A 16981-nucleotide genomic window follows, 5' to 3' on the forward strand; every position below is an offset into this window, starting at 1 on the left:
CACGAGCTGTGGACCAGTGATCGCGGGCACGGCGGGAACTTCGTTTCCCTCGTCGCCAGTGTGGTATCCCCTCGGTGGACCTCCTCACCCTCCTACATGGAACTCTCGACCCGCCACAGCATAGGAAGAGACACACACGGAGCTGGGGTGCAACACATCTTTATTGCTCGGGATATTGCTTCTAACTGCCCACATGGGCGGCTTACCCCGCCCCTATGCGTACACGGGTCGCAGCCCGTGTATAAACATAAACATGGGACTTCCTTCCAAACGATAAGGAAGTGAGGACATCACACATTGTAACACAGAACTAGGCAAGCTTAGAGAAGGAGGAGTAGAAAGAAGGTGGGGCGATTCTTCAGCCCCAACACTGTCTGAGAGTCAGAGATCAACCCCAGTGCTTTGTCCTCAATGTGCTTAGTCACCCTGCAACACATACACTATGTTTACTGTTTCATTGCTAGGTTTGTGCCCTTTAAACACACTATATGTATACACACATAAGTGCTTATACCACTCGCAATTTCCCCAAGCACGCATCACAAATGTATTTCATCTAGCACACTGGAACAGATGGCCTTTATAACTTACACAGTTCACCAGCAATGTTCACAGGTTTCATTAAAGGACCACACAAAATGTATATCAGCTATTCGTTTATTTATTTGTATTTTGTATTATGGTATTATATTGGTTAAGTGTAACGTTTAACACATACAAAATAACAATCGCTATCTAACAATAAAAATGCATTTCCATGTATACCATTAGAACTGCCCTACTTCCCAAAATTCAAATAAACATATTAAAATTAATTTAATCCGAAAACAGGTTTAAGAGAAATTCAGAAGCCTCATGATTTCTTGCCACATATGATTCATGGAATTATTTGCACCGAAAAACAGGGATGTGTGTGTCATTCTGCCCGCAAATCCCTGTTTAACAAATTGCGGGCAGAATGGCGCACAAATCCCCATTTTTCGGCGCGAATAATTCCATGTATCAGCCCCAAAATAAATTAAAATTCATCACCAGATTGTGAATAAGCCCAGAATTGATGTGTACTGATCACATTCATATTGTGTACCCGTCAAGGTTTGTAACAATCAGTCAGTAAATGTCTCACTGTTTCAGGCTCCAGGAGACATAATCGACATACGCGGTCCTTAAAGGTAACCGTGAGCCCCGCACCTCTGTTGGCTAAAGTAGGACAGGGAGATGAGACCCAGTACAAACCACAGCGTTTCCATTGGGGCCGCAAGCGATAGCCCTCAGGCCTTTTTCAAGCCATGCAGTCTTTCTGTTAGTAAAAACCTACCTCTATTCCATACAGTATGCTGAGGACAACACAGGCATTGTACAGCCTCACCAAACCCTCCATAGAGGTTCTAATGTCCTTAAATGTAGACGTTGCTTTACTCATCGCAAGCTTGGCAAAGCCCCACCGGTCCAATTATTATTAATGAGAATTCCCAGCTCGAGGCTCCCATTCTGAATGGACGATTACATCTTTTTATATCCTTTCGATTAGCCTTGGCAATCATCATTTTAGTTTTGGAGAGGTTACAGAATCTAAATGCTTTTCAAAAGAAAATTCCTTTATCTGCTGTCCAAACGCCCCCGAAAGGTCTGCCCTGTTTGTTTTCTCGGGCTGTCTTCATATAGCCAAAATCACTCGGGTGACTAGATCACCAATACAGTCATGCCAGGGGAACCTGCAGTCATGTTTAGACCTTTGACCTTTTATTTTATCAGAGGGCATAGGTTTAACAATCTCAATGAACTCATAGCCCATAGCAAGATATCTGGAGGCCTGTGTCATCACTAGTTCTGTTATGATGCGGGAAACAAAATGCAGAACTGCCCAGTTGGATTCCCAGATTGAATGAGGAATTTCAACCTGTTTAATCTCCATAGTTGTCTGTTGTTGACTACTCTGACCCTGTCCCAGCCCCTGTTAAACAGAGGATTAAGAGGCGGAACTGGCGGGTGGTGGATACCTCAGTCATTGCTGCTCACATTATTACTGCCTGTAGTACACCCCCCTACCCCCGTGCTGATATTGGTGCTCTGTCAGAAATGTGTTCTGCCACTGTGGCTCTGGTTGCTCCACTGACCGAGCCTTGGTTTAATGAGGACCTTAAGTCCCTTTGTCTTAGGCGCGGGCAAGCGGGACGCAAATGGCGTTCCTCTTATAGGGTGGAGGACCGACCTCCTTCTGTGCTGCTACTTCGTTATATTATACATCTTTTAAACTTGCTAAACGTCATTATTACACTGTCCAAATTGAAAACTCCATCCCAGACTAAAGAGCTTCTTTGGGTAGCTCGCTCCCTTTCTACTACGTATTCTTCTGGGAATTCTCTGCCCTCTTCTCAAGAGCATCGTGACTCCCTGGCGTAAGATTGTGACTCATCATGAGCGCATTCTGCTGGAGCATGATCCTCTTGGGGTCAAGCCTGGCTCCCCACTCTCTTCAGCCTCTTGGACTATGGCATCTCCCAAGGCGTGTTAGGATTCTTTTCCGCTGTTTACAGTGGCTGACCTGGCTCGAGCAGTTGCAGGTATCAAGTCAGCCTCTCCCACTGACTCTATTCCACTGTTTGTGGTAAAAGACATGTTTCCGCTGCTTCTGCCCCAGATCATGGCCTTGGTAAATCTTTCGTGTTCCCTCTGTGCTGAAGTGTGCCACACTTATTCCTCTCCTGAAAAAGCCGACTCTTGACCCTCTTCTACTACTAATTTCCGCCCTATCTCTCTTCTACCTTTCTTCATGAAGTTGCTTGAGACCTTTAAGAAACGTGTCTAATGGCTACAAAGTACCTAGTACCTTTAGAAAGCACACAATGTACTTGCAGAACATGTCTCAGTCAGACAAGATGCGGGACTGCGAGCAGCTCCAGGGGAAACACGACATATCTACACAAATACAAATGGGCCACTGCAACAACTAACAAACCCCTTCAGGGAATACTACACCCAATACACGTATACTAACAAGCATTGTCAAAGCCAATCGTTTTGGTGTTTGCAGCTGGTTATTGCATTTTATATTTAGAATGGAGGGAATGAGGAATGACAGCACAAGGAGGAAGAAAGGCTGCATGGGAGGAAATGAAAGGCAGCCCTCGCAGCTGAGGAAAGCACCGAGAGGGGAAGGAATAAGAAGTCAATGGCAACACGAGAAAGAATCCAAAAATACAATCCATGAAAGCCAGGCCAGCAACAGTAAAGAGGGGCCTTGTGCATCATTTTAAGGAATGAGTGACACCGCAAATGCTTGCAAGGACTGACAGGTCTGTTGCTTGTTGGTATAATTGCAGCCTTTGGTTGTAGTTGTGCTATATTGTAGTTATGATCTCGATGTGATTTCTTGCAAGGACACTTGTACATATAGGATACAGATGTCAGTGTCACTGCACCTCGCCCATAAGCTGCAACCTACACATGTCATCACATCTTATTTGATTGGAGAGGTGCAGTACAGCTGCCAACATGCAGATGTCCTCACCCCAAATGAGGGCTGGGTGAACACAGCAGCCAGTGATGGGCTCTGCAAGGTGGGGTACAGCCACACAGAAAGGAATACTACAATAGTGACAGACTGCAGGAGCGGAGCACTTCTCCTCTTATCCCCACGTCAACACTGAGCACGTACGACCATTTGGACCCACTGACTCTTAGTGGCAGCTGTTTATTGCAAGAATCATGAACACAATTACAAGCCTTTGCAAGGTTCACAGGCAAGTTTGCTAAGTTATACTTTTGATTTGAACTGAGATTTCTGATTGAGACGCACAGTTTCTGACTTTTAATGCTTGTCACTTACATAATTGAAGAAATGCGCAGCAGCATGACCTATAGCTCTGGCCCCTCCCACAACTCCTCCCACACTCGCTCCAACTACTGTCCCCGCTGTACCCGTAAATATCATGGCAAAAGGACCTCCTATAATGCCAAGATATGCACCGACAGTGGCTCCGCTCCGGGCTCCGTAAGCGCAGCTTTCTGCAAACATATCTAATAGACTACGCTCGGCTTCCTTTCTAGTGCTTCTGATTAATTTATAGTAGTGTTCCTCTGTGCCTTTTACGCTGGCCTCGTATTCCTCTTTACGCGTCTTAAGCTTTAGCTGTTTGTCCTTATCGTTCTCCTGTTTTTTTATTTTTTGCACATCTTTGTCATAATCACACTTTAGTTTCTTTAAAGCTTCGTCCCTCTCCTGTTTATACTTTCTCCTAAGCTCCTCCTGCTTCTCCTCAAGTTTCCTCTCTGCATCCTGGAACATCTCAGAAGTGAAGCAGGATCCCCCATTCCCCTTCACCATCCGGTCTATGATCCCCAGGAGCTCTGAGACCTGCTGCTCCTGCTCTGCTCCCGTCGCCTTGTTATTGAAGAAGCAGTAGCGACCCCCACAGGCCTCAATCAGACGCTTCAGCCTTTCATCCCCCCCCTCAACAAACTTTTGGATTGTCTGATTTTCTCCCAAGTCATCCTTCCTTGTAAACACGACCACGGTGTACTTTGCTGCTTCCTCCCGGAATACATCCCGGATTGTTTCCACAGCTTTGTTCTCTTCTTCGGTGAATCGCCCAACCTGCAGCACCACAATGATGGCGTGTGGCCCGGGACTGCACATCACAACACACTTACACACTTCTACAACTGTAAAATGAGCATCAGCACCTGTGTCAAAAAACCCTGGTGTGTCAACAACTGTGATGCGTCTCGTGTCCTGTGACCTGTCATCTTTTGAGTAATTGCGGGATCTTGTCTCTTCTTGACACACTAATGTCACTGATTTTGAATCTGCTTGAGAATGAAACGCCTCTTTTGCACCCAGGATGCTGTTCCCCACTGCACTCTTCCCAGCTCCAGTTTTCCCAACGAGAACGATCCTCAGGTCTGCATTTGGCGAGTCTTGACTGCCTCCACCTAGACATGGGAACACAACATGCGAAAGTGGGTTAAGAAATGTGACTTGCAATGGGCACTCGTGTTCATCTCGTGCAAGCGTGTGCTGATTACATGTCTGTGTGTGCCTGTATGGGGGGGGGGGTACGCATGTATATGTGATCATAACAAGGTCTCCCTACTCTGCAACAAAGCTGTACTGGCAGGCCTTCATATGGAATGAGTGTGTCGTAAATGTTTGAATCATGTCTGTATTTTATGTGTGTGAAGTTGTTCACCGCTCTGCTGCAGGCGTGCCTAGTTCGCACCACCCGAGGAATTTTAAATATATACATGATACTGATAAATATTTTTTTATTATTTGTTTTAGTTGAAATGATCACCCTTTCAAATATAGATACTGTAGGGGAGGACTGGCCGCGAGGCCCTCCTCACCTGCAGCCTTCTCCCCAGGTGAGGACCATGACTCGGTGGGCGTCCCCTCATGCCACCCGGGCCCAGGTGGAGGAGGGTTCACCCGCCGACGACATTGCCCACACGTATCCGTTCCTTGCATTTACCAAAATTCAGTTAGGCCTAGAAGCCATCTTGTCCAGCAAACATGGCGTGAGTTCAGCACAATGTAACGAGGCCCCCACCTTTGGAGGGCCTTTCATGCATCTCTGCCGCCTCAGCAGCCCTGGCAGATCCGCTGCGAGCGCGTTCCCATGAGAAAGTCGGATATGAGCTAAACCCGAGATGCCAACACGGCAACATTCTATCAGTTACAATGTACTATTGCACCCCGTATGACCCAGACCGCGAGGCCGGGGTAACGGGGAAAAAAGCTGAAGCATCACTATCTGAAGAAAGTAGAAAACAATTCAAGTATTGGTATTAATGAACTACCTCTGTTTAAACAGATCCTGTAAACTGTGAATAAACCATAAGAATGTAACGTTATGTGATATCACCCCAGGTCTGGACTAGTGCTGCTATAACCACAGAGAAAGATGTTGACCAAACGTGTAACCTCTATCTGTATAAGTGTTCTTTCAATATTATGTAGAAACCTGAACTCATATATGTTTCCTTAATCACCCAAAGCGGCGAGCATCAATCTCTGTAGGCCATAACCTAGAACTACCTCGTATAACGTCTAATGTACATACAATACGCACACAATGTAGTGAATATAATGTTAGGTAATGAAAAGGTACTGGAACCGACTGTATTAAAGAAATGTGTAACGAAATTGATATATATATGTGTGTCTAAATAACATCAAAATAAGGCAGAACATTATAAAAATTCTGCATTCAAAAGTCAGCAACGCACAAGGAAAAAACCTTTGTGAATATATGCAAGGCCATTCTCCCTCCCACCCTACCAAGCCTGCCAGATAAAAAAGCTAAGACTTGTGCCGCGCTCCCTCACCTCCCCCAACCAAGCTGGAGCTACATCAGAGAGTCAGAGGCCCCGGTACCGCACCCAAGGCCACAGCCCGCCACCTGTGTTATTTACAGCACAGTAATAAACCCACGTTTGAATCCACTGATCTACCAGCACCCTCTCGTAAATCCCACAACCCCCCTAGACCCCCCAAGAATCATGACCCCGTGCAAGGACGACCCCCATCATTGGGACAAGACACAGAGACCCATTTATATAATAACTTCTAACGCGGCAGACAGACATGTATCATTCGGCCCAGGCCCCAGAGCCCAGTCCCTCGACCTAAAATACCGGTCAATAGGACACAGGTAAATCTCACCCCAACCGACAACCACCAGACCTCTCACGAGGTGCATTCCTCATGTGTTGCGTTTATTTTATAAGATAAACTGCTGAGCGATTTATTGATGAACTTAAATGTCGTTTCTTGAATAACTGCAGTGTGCATGGCCTAGGGCAAACGAGTCAGGAAAGGTATTCATCTTTGTCACAGGCTGCCCCAGCATACCAACACCGCGCGGATGACCTCAAGCTGGCCTGCCAGGCCCAACCCAACCCACGAGGCTGACCAGTGACGTCTTCACGCCAAGACCAACCACGCTGCAGCAACACCTATAGTTAGTCGACGCCACCCAATCCCAATTAACTTGTGCCCCCTATAGTGTGTAGGTGCTGATGACGTTTTTTGTATTAGAAATACGCCTGTCTTTGCTATTGTCAGACAGAGCGCTCTCGGAGGTTGCAGAGTTCTTTGCATGCCCTATTCTTGGATAAACTCCCACTTACGCTCACCCGCACTCTGTCTTGGCCTTATTCCCACTACGGGAGAGTTCCTTATTGTCTCTCATTGCGGGGAGGATCGTGCTGAAATTGGGGGCGCTTCCTTTCAGTGGTGACCCCGATAGCGTGATATCTCCAAATTATTTTTCCTAACTCCTTTTTAACGACCCCCTTGTGGCACGAGAATCTCCGGTCGAGAAGGGATACGCACGGTGAGCCGGCTCCGGGAGGCTGCCCGCCAACGGCGACCGGCACAATAAGAAGTGCGCACTCAATGAGAAAGGGTACGGGATCCCGATTGGAAAAAAATCCCCTTTGAGTGCCGCTCGCCGGAGCCAGGGGCTAACCGTTGAGTTACCGGTGACACTGCCTGGACGGACCCAGTTTCGGAGACTATCGGTTCAAGACGGGCACGTGAGTACTGAGTGCGAGCGATCATAAAGGGGAAGGGAGGGGAATTGTGAACAGAAGAACGGGGACAGGTAGAGGAGAAGAATAACGGGGGTCTACTAAAGACGGGTCTTGAAACTTTCTTTATCTTTTCTTTGCATATGGCCATTAGGAGTAAGAAATAAGTGAAGTGGTAGAAGTGACGGAAACCTAGCTCCGAAAGGGGGTGGAAGGCGGCGCCGCATAGTGCTATCTAAACTAGTACTGGGAATATATGAAGAAGTAAGAAATAAGTTATTGGTGTCTAGCAAAAGGAGACACCGGGAATATTTTTTAGTGATTGCTACTCTCTCTATTTCTTTTTTCCATTCCACGGGGCAGGGGGTGAAAGCGAAAAGGGTATAAGGTAAATATACTTGTAGAAGAACTATAAAATAGGGAGCACATTTTGAGGAGTGGGGACTAAGTAGTGGCACGTACAGACGTGAACACAGTAACCTTAGCAGAAAAACAGGGACAGCTGGCCAGGGAGGAAAGGGAGGAAAAAAGACGAGGTGTGAGTGGAAAAGCATTGTGAAGGGTGCGCGCACCGTGTGAGTATTGGAGACGAACGGTTGACCGCGAGGTGGTGCCAGAGAGTGTTGGCCATAACTAGTAATTGATCAGTTGCAAGTGAAATCACATGAGAGTGTCTGAGAATGGGAAGGAGATGAGCTATGGTGAGTGAGAAAGGATTTGCGCAGTGAATAAAATTGGGTGATAATCTTTGAGACGTCCGCTCTTGTCTGTGCCATAAAGGTATACATACGCATATCTACACCTAACTAAAAGTAAAGAAGGTGGACACGGCTGTGTTAGTGATTTAGAGAATGGGGGCAGAAACTCCCTTGTCACACATTTGTAAGAGCTTACCGGGATACGCTGAACGAATAAATAAATATCACAATCAATGGGTAACAGAATTGAAAGGGGAGGGTCTGCCCCAGATTTGGCCCGAGGGAGGGTCTTTTGACAAAAGCGTTCTTGATATGGTACGAGCATGTATTAACCTCAAGTATAAGGGGAAACAATGGCAAAATAGGAAGGAGATATTAGATCTCTGGAGATTGTTTGAGGAAATACCCCCACCCAAAGCTCCGGCACCAAATATTGATCTACCTTCCACCACAGATAATCCACTGATGATTCCAAGAGAGGAAAAGGAACAGCTAAGTACAGAACAACCTGCGGAGGTGATTAGTTTGTACCCAATATTACATAAACCAGCCCCCGCAGCAGGATATAGCGACCCTACTTATGTGCCTCCCCCCTCAACTAGTACACCACAAAGACCAACCGCCCCCCCCGCCATACGAAAGCACCAGAGAGCGCGCCCAGGGAAGCACACAGAGGGTGGATATAGAGAAGCTAACGAGTGACTTAGAGTCGAGGCTTACTGTGGCAAGGGATGAACTCTCAAGAATAAAAGACATATGTGAGCGCACAGCGTGCGCCCCTACACAATCAGGACGCACGTCTAGAGCGTCGAGCGAAGGTAGACAAATTGAGGAAGGATGGAAAAAGGGGGAAATACTGTTCAGAATTGAGGAAGAGCCGACAAGAATAATAGAGGTGGGAGCAGTAGAAGGGAGCATTGGTGATGTATCACGAGAAAGAGGGATCAGAGAGGATTTGTTATGTGATGTCAGAGGAGGGTTGGATGAGAGTGATAGGTTGAGCATGGCAGTAGGAGGGGAAAGCGAGGAGGTAGACGGTGCATGTTCGCTAGGGACTATAGACGACGAATGGATGGGACGACTAAGAAATAGGGTGGGGAAGATGGCGTCATTGGAGTCAGCAGCGACTAAGGAAAGGGAGGGTGCAACTGCAAAAGGGAAGTTACAACTTCCATTGCTCCACAGAGGGGGGGGGAGACCAAACTATATACCATGGGCTCAGATGGATAAGGCTAATTTAATGAAATTATTGCCCCAGCTGTCAGGAGGGGCGAGCAAGTGGATATATGCATTTGAGAAACATACCGCCGGCATACCGTTGGCAGTAGGCGATGTGAAAAGCCTACTAGTATCCGCAGTAGGAGACCAGGCGGACAGAGTATGGGCTAAGGCTGGTTTCCCGGCCGTGACGTTAGAGTGTGATCGCCATGATGGGGCTTCCTTTAATACAGTACGAGCAAGGGTGTGGGACGCACTGCGGGAGACATTCCCAGATACCCCTGATTTGCAGTCAGTAATGCAATGTACAATGAATGACGGGGAGGATGCTATGGATTACATTCTCCGGGTGCAGGAGATGTGGAGAGCGGAAACGGGCACGCCCTGGCACCAATCCACATCTCTATTTTATTTTATCATTAAGAGAGGGCTCCCAAAAGAGGTGCAGAAGGCACTCGATAAAATAGCGGGCGTTGAGGCAAAGGGGTGGCCAGAGATCCAAAGTATAATAGTACACCATTGCAAACGGATCAAAGAGAGAGAGAGGGAAGTAGCACAGAAAAGGTTGGCAGACGAGGCAAAGTTGGTACAATCAAAACTGGTGAAGGTCGCAGCAGCGGTAGCAGGGCTCCCACTCATGAGGGAGGGAGAGGAAGGAGAGGAGGGGCAAATAGCAATACAAGGAAGAATAGCAGCAAATTGGGCAGGACAAGGACAACGACAGTGGACTGAGCAGGAGCAGAACGGAGGTCCAACGTGGCAAGAGTGGGCCCCAAGAGGGGGAAGAGGTGGGTACAGGGGCCGAAGAGGAGGACAAGGGTATGGAGGAATGGGAGGAAATGGGTGGCAGGGTCCCAGAGGTCCACAGGGGAGCTGCTGGAATTGTGGGAGATGGGGGCACTTCTCAAGAGAGTGCAGGAGCAGACAAAACAACGGGTTCCAGGAGACAGAACAGTACGGACACCCCCACCCAGGAAGCCCCTACGGCCTCCCCATGGGACAATACCAGCAACCAGAAAATGTAGGACAAAGAAGTAACGCACAACTACACGGACATCAGTACAGAACACAAAACCACCCACAGAATAATGACAATGTGCAATACACGCCAGGTAACACTTTCGCCACAGTAGCTAATGGAGCGCCTGCCCCCGCACCTTACAGCGGAGTGTCAGTAGTTTCGGGGAACATTTTCGATCAAGGGGGGGCAATGAGACACCCCGCATAGGACAGCCCACAGAGAGCACTTGCGTGTCCAGTACTATCTACGACCCACAATGCATCAGAGGAACCATTGATAGGAGCGCAGATAGGAGACAAGCAGTTCATATTCATGGTGGATTCGGGAGCGGAGAAATCATGCATTAGAGAGGGCCGGTTCCCGTTATCTAATAGAACGTTAGAGACGCAGGGGTTCTCTGGGGCTGTAATTGAAGTTCCTTACACAGAGGTATTGGATGTGACAGTAGGGGGTAAAACAGTGAAAGCACCCTTACTGTACTATGAAAACTCTCCCATTAATTTGCTGGGGAGAGATCTCTTAAGCAAACTAAATATGACAATATCATTCACAGGGAGCGGTATCGTATGTTCGACGCCAGGCATATGCCCCCTCCGCATACTAGCAGTAATACACGGCCACACAATCATGCAAGAGATCAGAGGGTTACCAAGAAACGAGGAGATGTTTGTTGAGGGCATGAGAACATTGGCTCTCATAGTACCAGAACTAAAAAGGATGGATTGGAGGATTCCAGCCGAATTCCTTTTCCGCCCCATAGCAAGCCCCGACACTGCTCCTGGGTCAGTGCTATCGTTGGATTTACACCCAGTACACGTGTCAGCAAACAGAATATGTGTGATTGGCGTTGACATGGAAGGATGTGAGTGGCGGACAGTACTGTGTACAAATGCAAATATCCCACTGAGGGAGCTCTCGGACGAGGAGCTATTTTCTGACACTGAGACAGATGGCGAAATAGTGATGGAACTAGCAATGCCATGCGACATTGTAGTTACAGCCAGAAAAACTAAAGTTGAATTAATGGCAGTAGTAGGAGCACCACATACATTTTTTGATGATGACATGAGGTCAGTACCCACTAACCTATGGACAAATGGCCCCCACGATGTGGGGTTACTACATGGGGTTCAGCCTGTGGTATTAAAACTAAAACAGGGAGCAATACTACCCCGGGTAAAACAATATCCATTGTCACGCGAAGCAGAAGAAGGGATCAGAGAGACAATAGATGCACTACTAGCACAAGGAATAATAGTGCCCTCAAACTCCCCATGCAACACATGCATTTACCCGATTAAAAAGGGGAAGGGAGGTTCATGGAGGATGATACAAGATTTACGCCCACTCAATGATGTGATTCAGAAGGAGTTCCCTTTAGTCCCGAACCCGGCGACAATACTGTGCAACATTCCGAAAACGGCATCCCACTTCACAGTTATTGACTTGAAAAATGCATTTTTCTCGATTCCCTTAGCAGAAGAGAGCAGGTACTTAACAGCATTTACACTAGGGGGGAGGAGGTTCGAACACTGCAGACTACCACAAGGATATTGCGAGAGCCCAAGCATATTCAACAGGGTACTACATGAAGATCTGGGGAATTTGTCTGTAGAAAGCACAGTGATTCAGTACGTTGATGATTTATTGGTTTGTGCACAAACTGAGGAGGAGTGTAGAAAGGACTCAATAACACTCCTAACATTATTGGCCAATAAAGGGTACAAGGTGGACAAGGGGAAGTTACAATACTGTCTGACAGAGGTCCTATACTTGGGACAGCTGATATCAAAGGATGGAAAGCGGATCATACCAGACAGGGCACAGGCGATTAGAACAGTTGGGGAGCCCAAAACAGTAAAAGAGATGCAGAAATTTCTGGGTATGTGCAACTATTGCCGAGCATGGATATTGGATTATGCAGCGTACACAAGGCCCTTGTTACAGGCACTAAAAGAAGCACAGCAAGAAAACAAACACATAGAATGGACAGAGGAGATGAACACAGCATTCAACTCACTAAAAGAGCTGATATCAAGCGCTCCAGTACTGGCAAATCCAGATTATGGGCGCGAATTCTTCTTATTTTCACACTGTAAAGGAACACTGATGACAGCAGTACTGACACAAAAGACATCGTTAGGGCACAAACCACTGGCTTACTATAGTGGCACCCTAGACGCAGTAATGCAAGGTCATTTCGCGTGCGAGCAATCCCTAGCCGCAGCCGCGTTCGCGATTGAAAAAAGTGCCACGATAGTGATGGGCTGTCCTGTGACACTGTTTGTGGAACACTCACTCTTTGCAATATTAGAGCAATCAAAGAGCACATTGACGACACAACGCGCCACAGCATATGAAATAATACTGTCCAGCGCTAACATCCATATAGTAAGATGTAAAACAGTGAACCCGGCCACATTCATCACAGAGGCGTGCACCGTAGAGGACATGCAGAACCACAACTGCGCCACGTACACAGGTGACGAAGGTCAGGATCAAGTGATTTTTGAGAATGCCCTGAACGAGGGAGAGGTGTATTTCGTGGACGGGTCAGCATCAATAGACATGGAGACAGGAGAGAAACATGTGGGTATGGCAGTGGTACGATTAGAGGAAGATGAATACGAGACACTAGTGCAACACCGCCTCCCATCACACTATTCAGCGCAAGCAGCAGAACTAATAGCGCTAATAGAAGCATTGCATGCCGCCAAGGGGTGCGCAGTGACAATATATACAGACTCAGCATACATGACAACAACAGTCCACGGCGGGTTGGCACGGTGGGGGCGGAGAGGGTTTCGACGAGCAGATGGAACACCGGTTCAGCATGCAGAATTATTGAAAGAACTGATTGAGGCCCTGCAAGAGCCCACGGCAGTGGCCATCGTAAAATGCCAAGCCCACACCACAAATACAGATTTTATATCTTTGGGGAACACGGCAGCAGACGCCGCTGCCAAAGCAGCTTCGTATTTACAGAAAGGTGAAGTAGGAGAGTACATGTTGCACCACACAGCAAGCCAAGAGGTCCCCACAGGATACAACATGATGCCCACACAGGAAATAATAGAGCTGCAAGAGGGAGCTAGTGCAGAAGAAAAATTGCTGTGGACTAAGAGGGGATGCAGCAAATCGCCGACTGATTTATTGTGGCGACAAGAAAGTTCAGGAAAAGCGGTAATGCCAGTTACATTGTTAGAAATAGCATTTCAACAACTACACTTTCCCGCACACAACGCAAAGCAACACATAATGGCGGAGATACAAGAAGATTGGTTTGCACCTTGCCTCCAGGAACACATCACAAGGCTGGCTTTAGAATGCACGACATGCCAGATTTACAACTCAGGTATGACATTGCGCACACTAAGAGGAACGATACCAAAACCAAATGGCCCATTCAGAGAGCTCCACATTGATTATGTAGACATGGGAGAAAGGTGTAACGGGGCTCGCTACATGATTGTGGTTGTATGTCCATTCTCGAGGTGGGTGGAGGCAGGCCCTTGTGCGCGCCCTGATGCGAAGGGCGCCGCAAAGTTCCTAGTGCGGGAAGTATTTCCGCGCTGGGGAATTTGCGACGTTATTCGCTCAGACAACGGCACGCATTTTGTTAATGAACTATTCAAGGAAGTGACTACGCTATTGGGAATAAAGCACAAATTATGTTCGATTTATCATCCTCAAAGTAATGGCGTTGTGGAAAAGATGAACGGTCTGTTAAAAAGCAGATTGTCAAAACTGTGTTTTTCCCTTAAAAAGACCTGGATGTACTGCCTGCCTTTGGCCCTGTTCGAGTTACGGAATCAGCCAAGTAAAGACCACCACTTGTCCCCGCATGAGATCGTCACGGGAAGGAGAATGCACACAGCGCATTCGCCTCTCCGTGAACGTTCTGATGCACACAGAAGCGCAGCGATATTGGGAGAGGAGTTCACAGAGTACTTGAAAAAACTGACACGGGCAGCGCGCGTAATTGCGAAGCAACTAGCCCCCCCCTCTACAAGAGAGGAGGGGAACACAACCGAAGCAGAGACGCTGCCTGAAAAACCATTACAACTAATGCCTGGTGACCTTATATATGTCAGAAGTTTTGTGCGGAGGTGGAATGCGCCACGTTTCCATGGCCCCTATGAGGTAGTGTTTTGCACGCCCACAGCAGTAAAGGTGAAGGGCCTACGATACTGGGTGCATTTGACAGACGTACGCAGAGCTTACAGTGCCGTGGAAAGTGAGGTGCAGGACGAGGCACAGGCAACAGCGGACAATGAAGTTGTGCAGAATGAATGATGGGAATTTTGTGTGCATTAAGTGATGAACAGTGAACGCGACTGGCGCACGACAAGTGTACTGAAATAAATATGTATATATATATATGATTTTTTTTTTGATTACAACTTTTGAAGGTTTTTGTGGGGTTTTTTTTTGGTTTTGAAGAAGTTTTTGTCTCTCAACTTTCATCTTTTTTTTATATATAAAATAATGTACGGATAGTAATGATTGTAAAGTTACCTTGTCTGTCGACACACCCCCTCCCTCACCCATTCCTATATTTTGTCGAAGCAACGTCACAACGTTAGAAATGTTTACATGCTTGTACTTAATGCACTTTTGTGTTTCAAACAGGATTTACCATGGCATCCAATGGGCAGCCTGCAACTAATAGATGTGTTAGATTTAGAGAAATGTTAGTGGATAGATTGACATATTCATACGAATGTGGTTTATCAATGTGTGTTATTGTGTTCTTCATCTCAATATTTTGCCTGGTAACATATTGGTTCATAGCGTTCATCTCTATCGAGATGAACGAGGGGGGAGGGGGGAATAACACCACCCTTGCCCCTGGCACGAATTCAATTACAAGTATGAATATTAAAGAAGGTGATTTTTTGGTCTGGGATGGATCACACTTTGTATGGGGTTACTATACTACACCACCCACTGCTGCCCTGTCACAATCAAGAAATAAAGAAATGGAAAATGACACAATGTCCCTACCTGAAATATATAACAGCCCCACGACCCTTCCCGCCCCGATACAAAACAGCGATTTGTTGTTTATTGAGGAAAATGGAAAAGTAATTACGATGACAGAACACAAGTTCCTATATGAAGAATTGGAAAAGGGGGGTGGGAAGGAGAAAGGGGGGCCTATTCTTTCACCTATCGAAACTAAAAGGTATAGAAGGAGGGAGAAAAGTAGGCGGAGAAGAGAGACAAGTAGGAGGGGATATGATGAGTATTATGGGTTAGGATTAGACAAGATGGAAGACCCACGACACCCCCACCAAGCAAATAAATGGTATGCAGATATGAGTACAACAGCTAAACAGACAACCAATGAAAGCTGTTATGTCTGTTCGCTCATCCCCCATGCATCAGGCACACCCAAAGTGTTGTTGCCAAGAGAATTGCCCATTGTGGATGCCCAATGTCTCCTTCATCTCACGCTGTGTAGAATAAAGAACACCTTCCAAGCACACGATGTCTCTTTCAAAATGCTACAGAACAACAAAACGTGCTATTCACAAGCGTCTGGAGTGGTCTGTCTTAAAGAACCTTTCTTTGCAATACAAGGGACACTGTTTTCCGAAAACAAATGGAAAGATGAAGAAGTACTGTGCAAAGCGGAAGCACTGAGAGGTGTCCAACCAGACAAGCTGCGGTGGATGGAAAAAACGTGCTTGCCAATATGGAAAGAACACATCTCTAAACTAACATGGGTAACAGCGATGGAGAAACCCTTCAAGCTACAAAGTGAAATACAAAACGAACTATGTTTCAAGGGAGAAGGAAAAGTGGCAATGGGAACGAATAAAAACTCTAACAAAACTCTCACCATCCCAGACATGAAAAAAGGAACAGCAGCACTAATGGACACATACTGGGTATGCGGGAATCAGGCTTACCTGCACCTTCCCCAGGCATGGAGTGGCAGCTGCTCAATGGCCACTTTGCATTCAGCCCTAATGGTGATTCCAGAAAGTCACGTCGACGGAAATAAAAGGATGCAAGGAAACGTGAACCAGGATGTGACTTCTCCCACTGCAAAAGCGCACCTCTATGTCCTGTCCTCCGGAGGGAAAGAAGAGGAGCTATCACGGAACAAGCGAGCATCGAACTACATATCACAAGCATCATCCGATTTATTGGCACAGATCCCAGACAGGTATCGCCTGTTCAGCTCCGTGGAAACATTTTTTGCCTCACTAGTTTCAAGTGTCCAAGCAAGAGCAAATGCAAAATGGCTCCAGATCACACGGTGGGAACTGATTCAGCTGGCCAATGACACTGAAGAAGGGTTCAACATAATAAAGGTGGAACTACGAGCTCTGCGACTAATGACCATGCAGAACAGGTATGTTCTGGACCTGTTAACAGCGATCGATGGAGGTGTTTGCCGAAAAATAGGAAGTGCGTGCTGCACGTTCGTACCTTCCGAAGACGCAGAAAATGGGTCCCTGTCCCACGTCATTGAAGCAGTACATAACCTGGGCGA

At 46.9% G+C, this 16981-nt stretch overlaps 1 protein-coding gene across 1 annotated transcript in view; it reads right to left on the reverse strand.

Moving 5' to 3' along the window:
- Window positions 1–643: 643 nt before the first annotated feature.
- The window catches only part of LOC138557980 (GTPase IMAP family member 4-like), a 343359-nt gene continuing 327021 nt past the window's right edge, over window positions 644–16981 (reverse strand). The window contains exons 4-5 of the mRNA XM_069642637.1: window positions 3886–4935; window positions 644–1909 (exon numbers count right to left, since the gene is read on the reverse strand). Coding sequence (XP_069498738.1) covers window positions 1905–1909; window positions 3886–4935 — 1055 coding nt within the window. The 3' untranslated portion in view covers window positions 644–1904. The remainder of the gene's footprint in view (window positions 1910–3885; window positions 4936–16981) is intronic.

Source organism: Ambystoma mexicanum, unplaced genomic scaffold, assembly GCF_040938575.1.
Source record: "Ambystoma mexicanum isolate Mex_15411 unplaced genomic scaffold, UKY_AmexF1_1 Mex_scaf26, whole genome shotgun sequence".
Taxonomy (NCBI): Eukaryota; Metazoa; Chordata; class Amphibia; order Caudata; family Ambystomatidae; genus Ambystoma; species Ambystoma mexicanum.